The sequence below is a fragment of the Rhea americana genome, unplaced genomic scaffold (genome assembly GCF_003343005.1).
Source record: "Rhea americana isolate MKP2758 unplaced genomic scaffold, rheAme1 scaffold_32, whole genome shotgun sequence".
NCBI classification, from domain to species: Eukaryota; Metazoa; Chordata; class Aves; order Rheiformes; family Rheidae; genus Rhea; species Rhea americana.
The window spans coordinates 1,733,087-1,742,226 of record NW_028186446.1 but is presented as its reverse complement, the minus strand read 5'-3'; the positions used below and the strand labels follow the sequence as shown (position 1 = coordinate 1,742,226).

The 9,140-nt window shown below is 39.6% G+C and overlaps 1 protein-coding gene across 4 annotated transcripts; it reads right to left on the bottom strand.

Moving 5' to 3' along the window:
* On the bottom strand, positions 1 to 8,774 carry CLDN12 (claudin 12). 4 transcript variants are annotated; one of them, XM_085310479.1, is made up of 5 exons: positions 8,442 to 8,774; positions 6,740 to 6,798; positions 6,301 to 6,576; positions 5,543 to 5,674; positions 1 to 4,145 (listed from the first exon to the last, which is right to left on the bottom strand). In XM_085310479.1, the coding sequence occupies exon 5, from the start codon at positions 4,125 to 4,127 to the stop codon at positions 3,390 to 3,392; it is 738 nt and encodes a 245-aa protein (XP_085166605.1). In that variant the 5' UTR covers positions 4,128 to 4,145; positions 5,543 to 5,674; positions 6,301 to 6,576; positions 6,740 to 6,798; positions 8,442 to 8,774; the 3' UTR covers positions 1 to 3,389. The 4 variants fall into 4 exon arrangements, with proteins under 4 accessions (XP_085166605.1, XP_085166604.1, XP_085166603.1 ...); XM_085310478.1 differs by lacking the exon at positions 6,301 to 6,576; XM_085310477.1 differs by lacking the exons at positions 5,543 to 5,674; positions 6,301 to 6,576 and having other exon boundaries at positions 6,736 to 6,798; positions 8,442 to 8,772.
* Between the last annotated feature and the right edge of the window lie 366 nt (positions 8,775 to 9,140).

The following is a 9,140-nucleotide window of genomic DNA, read 5'->3' as shown; positions in this document are numbered from 1 at the left end:
TGTATGAGAACAGGATTTATTAAAAATACATTTTCCATTTTACATAAAAAGAACTCACGTTAAACACAACTGAAAAAGCTGGTCAGGAATTACTTGAAAAAAAATACAGACTTTGATAATCCCAGAGCACCCAACCTTTGGCTACATGAGCCGCAAATTAAAATCTTCCTGTGCTTTAGACCAACATGCCTGTACTGCATACAACAAAGTGCCAAGAAGTAGCAGCTGGTCAAAGGCAGGGGTGCTAACAGCTCCACAGCAGCTGTCCCCTGCCACAGATACATGCAAGGTGCAAGCTTTCTTCTCCCCAAATCCAGGGAGGGCTGCTACTTCCCCGGTCACAACTTAGCAGGAGAACTGCTGAAGTGGCACACAGCTCAAGTGTCACAGGTTGTCCTGTAAACAAGGACCAAAAGAGCACAGCATTTCCAGTTAGCTTTGCTTAGGATGTAGTTGCAACTCACATCAACAGCACTGTTGAAAGAAACTCAGCTGTGCTTTTATAAATTAAACATGATGCAACAGTCTTTTTGATAAAGATGACCTTAACTGAAACCTCCACTGGAATCTTAGATCTTCTGGATCTCTGAGCTTGTGGATCCCTACTCTTCATAACTCAGGCCCATCTCAGACTTTWGAAGAGACACTGTTTTCAAAGCAACACATTATCAGCTTAGGCAGCAGCATATACTAATTGAAAGTCTAGTGCATAAAAATCAAAGTCAGAATRCAAAAGAGCTGTCAGACACATCTGCTATTTAATCTATGCAGAACAAAACACTGGCTGCATTTATGCTCCACAGAAAATACTCTAAGTCAGTTTTCCAGACTGCTGAAGATGCTAAAGGTTCAGCTCATTTTAAATGTATTGTATATATCATATGTATTTATCATCCCTCCAATGTGAGTGAAACACTAAGTTCAGGTTCCAACAGCACACAAAACAGTGCCCACAGAATAACATTTACTGGCCAGCTCATAACTTAATCAAGTCACACAGAATAAAAGACAGATTGGAAGGATGGTGATGTGAAATTATGAACTAATGGTCCCTTTGCTTTGACCTTATAAAGCATGCAGGGGCACAGAAAGCAAGAGCGGCAACAGTATCTATGGTTGAACAATTAACTGTAAAGCAAAGTTCAATTTGGRAGAAGAAAAAAGTGGCCTTGCATAGCTTCATACATATCATGATTCCATACAAGTCATGAGCTGATTAAAAAGAAAGAAGATACTTCATCTAATATCATGCCTTGAAAACTTAAGGTGGTATTCAATCCATGGGTCCACCCACCATGATTTCAGGGTCCACCTCCTTAACTATTCTTTATCATCTACAAGATTAATTCCTCAGACTGATTTAATCAAGCATGCTACATCACCTTCTGGAAGGCTCATCTCTGTACTGACTATGCTAGGAACTTAGGAGAGATCAGCTTCCCCACTTAGCCCTCTGAAGCCTAAGGCCTGCCAGTTAGGACAAAGTGACTCCTCTTAACACACTATTATCATGCAGATTGCAACAGACCACGATTTTCCCTGTAGAACATTGTTGTTATTTGTAATGCACAGAAAAGGAAATGAACTGATTTTCAGAGCTTAGGATGAGCTTGCAGAGTTGCAAATTAAAAAACTGATTTTTAGTGAAGCAGATTTGTTCYAGGATTATTAAGATCTAAATATCCACCAAATTCCAGAATACCACTGATCAGAATAACCTTCCTTACTGGAATGATATTTTAACCACAGGATCTCAATTTGCCAAAATCTGAGCAAGTCCAAATATTTGCCTAAATTATAATAGTCTTCTGCTTCCTGTCATGATTTTCCAAATTTCCTAGCAACTTCAATGGATATATTGATTGACCTTGATCCTTAGGGGTGACCTGCTCCGCATTTTAGGTGAAAAATGCTTTAAAGACATCCCAGGTTGGGAATTTAGAACCTTTTCTGACCTTTGTAAGGCTATACTGTGAAGCTTAGATTAGGAACCTCACTTTACAGGAAATAAGAATGAGAAATTTTCTCCAGTTGTGAGGTGGCAGCATGGCAGGTGAGGGAGATGGATTTTAAGTTAGCTCAGCTTGAAAGGTGTTGAAGAACAAGACTGAAAAAGTGAAGTTTTCATCAGTAATTAAAAAGGCTACAGCATGAAAAGTCCAACAACATGCTGCCTTTAAAACTGCCCATAAGCATCAATTCTGAAAAAAAAAAAAATTACACAGGTTCATTGTTAGTTGCATATACATGGGACATTCAGATTTAAAAATCTTTCTCCAGGGTTATAATCCTCCTCCCAGCRAGGCACTGTTACAGCTTTCGTACAGTGCTGCAAAACACTGTTTCATAGTCTTTAGAATTCTTCATGCTTTTCTAACCTATTTTGCAATGTGAACGACATCTCTCTCCAGAACTGAATAATGCTTTAAAGCCTTCTCAGCCTACTTGAGGAAGGCCTTCAAATAAAATATTCAAGCTTTTAAGACTACTTGTATTTAAAAATTCTGCTTTTTAAAAAATCACAAAATAGATCTATTGAACTTGACAACTTATTAAAAAAATAGAAAGAAAATTAATGGAAGAAAAGTTTCCAGCCTCCAATGATTCAGAAAATGCTAATTACAGTACAGAAGAACATTATTAGTTAAATCAATTTTATTTCTAAGTTTGATTGCGACTTTGAAATTAGAGGGTAATTTGACACTAATTCTACTGCAGAAGTTCATAAGCCAGGGGGCTTTTTGTGTGTACAGTGCAAAACAAAGAACACTGCTACAGAACTTACTTAATCTGCCAAATACCCTTTCCAAATACCACATCTTAAAATACATGTGTCTAAATAAAGGTTTTGTAACCCATTTCTTAATCTCCTTTCTGCTCCTTCTGCTGAGCTAAATGATCATATACTTTCCACTAGACTAGGTTATTTTCCTCATCTGTAACAAGAAACTCAGTAAACCCCCTACACCTAGCCCCAAAGGATTTGGGTAATGCATGGGTGCAAAGGTCTACATATGTAATTCCTATAATGGGATCAGAATCTAATAATAGCTTATCAAAGAGGTTCAAATCCACTTTGATCTCAATAAACAGAAAGAATAACAGATGTGCAAAACAACTTGCATGAAAGGATACTACTGTTAATGTACTGTCACAGCATTAGCAGCAATTTCGTCTCTAGTGAGCTTGAAGGAAAAAAAAACGTTGTTCAGGAAGGAGCATATGAAAAATGCAAAGGAGTTAATGAAATTTGTTCTCCATTGCCTTGCACCTTCAAGAATTTGACCTTAGAAAAGATTAAGTCCAGTGCAAGGCAGTAGAGAGAATCAAGCCTGCAATTTTCATGGTTTGAATAAGCACAAGAACTTGGCTTCCCAGACTTTGTATTCTTAAGATGCATGTGTCACAACAGGAATGTCGATTTCTATAGCAGAGAGGCGAGAGCGTGCAGAATATGGCTGGGAGGCATAGCTGTGCATGCTGGGGGCATGTGAATAGAGGGGCTGCCAGAAAGGGGAAGGTAAGCTTTTACATGCACAATACCACAGAAATAACATAATGGAAGTGAAAAACAGACCACCAGCACTGGCAATGGCAATAAATACAGAGATGTCAAAGCTAAAGACAGGCTCGTATTTTCTGTTCAGATAATTGTTATAAAAAATGACCCAGATCGACGGAGCGAGACAAATGGCACATGCGAGCAGGAACAAGAGGCCAGCCACGAGGTGGCAGCCTGCACTGTTTACAAGGCATTTTGCTAATTTGATGTTTGGCACGCTTGATACAAAGGCTGTGTTACACATACCAATCAAGCAGAGAAACAGAGCGGAGACAGCAGTTAACATACTCAGGGGGAGGGCAAACTGAAGAACACGTAAATCCAGCTGATCAACAGCTGTGTACCACTGTGGGTCATATATCACACAGTCTCTGCTCCCATCAAAGCGAGCACACTTAATCCAGAGTCCAGTGTAAACCGTCACATTCTTCTCATTCTTGTTGAACGTATACAGTCTCATTTGCCTCCAGTTTGGAAGCAGAACTGCAGCAAGAAGTCCAGCTACTGAGGCTGTTCCACTGAGGAAGGCCAGTACCGTTGCTGCATGAACATCCCGGCAGCCCATGCCTGCCCACAGAAGATGCTTTATGCTTTCTGCAATTAAAAATAGTGATTTCAAAAAATCAGCAAGTCTTGGTTTACGGACATAGGTCTGATTACAGTCAGATTACAATTGCGCCACTTGAAAAAACTTGTGTGGCCCAGCGGCCAGGCAGTAACTATATGGCACCACCTTCTTCCACATTTATGTGGTAACACTCAGAAGTTGTCACTTTTATGAAACTTCAGGTTATTTCACAGACTGTTATGATGCTCAGCTGATAGGCTGCTAAATTTGCTCTGTTCAATTCAAACAAGGAACACTTTGTGCAATTCTCCACAACCTTTCAACTTGTGTCCCTGCGCAGACTTTTACAGTCTGTGTGGAGAAAGAATATCATTGAGTCAGTGCAATTCAAGAAGTTCACCCCTTCTCAAAAGGCAGCTTCCAGCCAAGATGCAGGGTGTGTGTTCAGTCCTACCATAATGCCATGTGAGTAAAGGGGAACAGCTTAGAACCAGCATCATTAGACTGGACAAGGCAGTTATCCATATTTTACATAGGCCCAGTTGTTGATGAAAGCTGCAACCTAGTGGAGAAGGCCCTGTCCAGTAATTTACTGTATATGATTTTTTTCAAAAAGTAATTGAAACTTCTTCCACACTTCTTCTGCCCTTTCAAAAGCAGTTGTTCAACCACATGAACAATTCCAGAAAGTAGATGGCTTTTCAGCTTCTACATTTTCCTCTTCAGAGGAAGTGTCAAATATCTCTTCCTTTTCAATATAACCTCTGTCTTTGTATCTAACACAGCTTCTTATCTGACCATAGGGGAAGTATGTGGAGAGACCTTGGGTAACAGTTTCAATGAGTCTTCTTAAAAAATGCATTCCCAAAGGTGATTGGTTAATTTGTATTATCCCATCTCTAGGTACTTGAAAGACTTTACAAAGCCTAACACAGAAAAGGTACTGAATATCCACCCTGGAACATACTTGAAGCAGGGCACTAAAAATTACAATATCAATAAAAAAATTGATACTTTGAAATTTCAAACTGAAAGTCATTAGGACATAAATGCCTACTTAAATTTCTTCCTAATCGCTATCCTGCATTGTGCTTATTTTTCTAGTCACTAAACAATTCTTTAGACACCAGTAATAAAACAGACTGAAGTTCTATCACACGCTCATACAATTAAAAATAATTTTTTACAATAAGATTACATACATGGTTGCAACCAAAGAGGAAATCAAATCATACTCCCTACTACTCTTCTACACTTGCAAACATGAAATGCCCAGGGAAGGTCTCAGACGAGGAATGAAGAATTTCCATGTATATCGGAAACAGACTACAAGTATTATCAAGCTATATACCTGGCCAGCATTTTACTGATTTACAGGCAAATAAATAATAATAATAATAAAAAAAATCAACTGACTTATTTCCTAAGAAACAAGGACTTTATTTTCCTTTTATGCAATTTTTCACAGTCAGACAGGATGTTATGGCTGCAACAGTATCTTGGTAACGTTCACCTGCTGCTCATATTCTTTTAAAGAACCACATCTGTAAGGAAATAATGACAATCACATTTATGCTGAAAATGCATGTTATTCATCAAAAGGGTATTATATTTGCACTAAAAATAGCTGAGCATGGGCAAGCTACTGTTCTCAAGGCAACAGCCTTTTTAGTTAGTGGGTCATTAGTAGGACATCCTCTGGAAGGGGTACCCAAGACTTACTTCCACTGTAATTCATTTAGTATTATGCTTAACCTCAGCTTCAATAAGGTCAAAGCAACCAACTGGCAAGGAAATGAAATTACAGCTGATACACTTGAGGGGGTAAATCTAATACAGTATCAAATTTTGTTCTTCTTAGGCTTGATCCTTTTGCTCTTCCACAAAAAARTTTCTCCTTGCCAGGAATTTGACTGGATATGACTTCCATGCAGACAGGACATACTCAGAGATAGAACTTCCCACCAGAAGAGGTGGAAATAAGCAAAACATTGCCAATTTTCAAAAATTGTTTCTACAGCTCCATTGCAGTAGTAGGAGATAAAAAAAATGGACAGAATAAACAATGGTGGGGAGGAAGTGATGTGAAGTCCACCCATACTCTAATGCTAGAGACTGAAAAGAAATGGGGTATTTCCTTTTCTTCTAGTTTATCACAAAGCATACTTACGTCAAGGACTATACAGCCAGAACTTGAGACAGCGTGGAAAAACTTGTATTGTTTCTATTCTCTCTCTGTTACTTAGACAAAAGCCTTCTGTGTATTGTTCATTCTATAGCTGCCARGTATTTCAGGCCACCCTGTACACCTTGATTTTGCTGGCCATTCCTGGTAGATGCACCAAGATGCCTCCCCCTTCTTTTTTTTTTAAATCAAGTATCCTTGGTATTTCTTGACTTCTTGTGGGTTAGGAAGGGAAAGTATAGAAGATAGCTCATTCTCCCACTAGAGGGTATCAAGGGAAAATAAAGTTGTAGGTATGCTACCTATGATATCCCATTTGCAAATATCATTAGCTTTATAACTGCAGTTATAGCTTCAGTTGCAGAATCCCGATTAAAGCAGTAACAAATAGTTTTTGTCATAAAGATTGGTCTGGTGTACTCACCAATGGTAYGTTCAAACTGAGAGAAAACTTCCAGGAGAAGGAAAAATGTATTACTTGATCTAGGAAACAGAACAAGTAGAAGTCAGTATCTGATTTGTTTCATGCAATTCCAGCAACAATGTTTACATTGCAATTCAGAAATAAGGAACTCTATATGTTTCCAGTAGGTRAACTCTCACCTTTCTACAGTTTCCTCTTTTATTTAAAAAGCAAAACTCAAACTACCTGCTCCTCAATTTCTTCTTTTTCCCCCAGGATTTTTCTCCAGAGCACTCTATATACTCATCTCTATCTTTGTGCAATAGATAAGAAAGGTACTTTTCCACGGGTATTCTGGGACACAGAGATGTTAACATCCTTGGTTTTACATTTCTAGCATCAAATTCCATATAAAGACATTACTCAGTTGGGAAAGACAGGGTAAAAGTTATAATTATGATTTTTATTGTCAGAGAACAAAACACACACTCCAAAGCCAGTTACTTATTTGTGGTTCTCTATTCCTTCCTCATTTCTACCCACAGGTTTGGAGGAAAAGAAAAAAAGCAGAAAGTACTAGTTAGCCTACAAATGACTCCTTTTCAATAGTTGTACAACTTCTTCAGAGGAAGAAAAGGGATCCTCTTGTGGGTTCCCCCAACCATACATCACAGCTGGGCATCACTAAGTCCCAAGAACTGTGCAGGTCAAAGAGGTCTCTACCAGACAGTGTCAGACCTACAGGCATTTCATTATGTGACTGTAAAAGCCACTGCCTGAAGGTGGGTTAGCTGAAACATACTAATGCATACAAGAATATAGTGCTTATTCTAATTTACTTTTATCACAACCTGGAATATTGTAACATTAATATATGTATCTCCTGGGGTATATCATTAGAGAAATTCTTCGAGCAAACGATCTAGGTAAGAGAGAGCTCTTACAACATATACAATATAAATTTCTCACTGCGTGAGAGAATAAATTTCCAAGTCTAGGGTCCTCCAGGATAAATGCTATTACCCTCAAGACACAGAAACACAGACATAACCACCCCAAGCATCCACTTGACTTCAACTGCCAGGTTAAACAACCAGGACTGCTATGAGGAGATGCTCCAATYTGGGCAAACTAACTACAGACAGCTGCAAAAAACAGAGTCAGCATATCCAMTTGCATTCAGAGGAAAAGCAACAGCCAGAATGGAATTAAACAGAAAAAACACATAATAGTGTACAGATGGGAGCTGCTATCTTTATTCAGTGACATTTCTGAGCAATTTTCAAGCATCCCATGACATTCAACAGCACCCTAAGCTAGTATAAACATCTGTCTCCCCCTTTGGAAGTTCACACCCAAAAATACAGGCCACAACATCCAATAACAACCATAAACAGAGGATTAGCACTTGCAAACATTCCTTTCAGGAAGCAAACAGTGCCAAGCCCATGAGCCCCTGCCACCAAATGATGTAAACCTGTGGCCACCAGCTGTTATAATACACAGATACAGAACAAGTATAGAATATCCTACAATATCCGATTCAGAAAAACCTCCTTTCCTGCAGACAGGGAATTCTGCTTCTCTTTCTCTAGCTAACAGAGTTTAGGCCACTTTGTTTTACACTCTGTCACTGCTGGTGTTCAGAAACTAGAGACCTTGGCCACTTCCAAACTAGCCTCCAAGGGAAGAAGGCACACTTTAGCCAGGATAGGTATCTCACCTTAAATGTCAGGCTCGAGCCACTCTCTTACATCTGACCCACACTAATCAAAAGCCCTGCTTCAGGGACGGATTTTAGCGTAACTTCTATTTTAAAGATCCATGGTGCTGAAACAGGAGTTGGACCATGATGTAGGAATGACCGTCGTTCTACAAAGCCCTGCAGGATCAAAGTCACAGTAAGGGAATTTATAAGCAAGTGCACTCTAAAAATATTTTCAACAACATAATTATCAGTTAAATTAAATAAAGTTATTAGGAATTTTGGATAGCTGACCACAAGACATAAGGGACTAACAACATTGTCCTTTGTTTCAAGACGTCGGGAAGTAACTGATACAGAATAAGCGATGTCAGTCTATTTTCTCTAGAAATCAATCACACGGCCTCGAGTTCTACAAAAATCCTATTAAAAGTTAAATCCAGCTGCAAAGGATCAGAAACAGCATTGTAGCYAACGCATTAGCACAGCAGCTCCAAGAAAAACCGGTAACGCGACTACTTATTTAACAGACCGATTAGAAAGAAAATACATGACGCAGAGCTATAAAACCGACCCGGAAAACACATCGCCGCCGCCGCAGCCGCCGCCGCACCGCGGCACTTCCCCCTCCCCCGCGCCCAACGGCCGCAGGYGCGGCGCGAGCGCGCAGCCCCCAACGGCAGCGCCTCAGGGCGAGGCGGCCACGGGGCAGCGCCC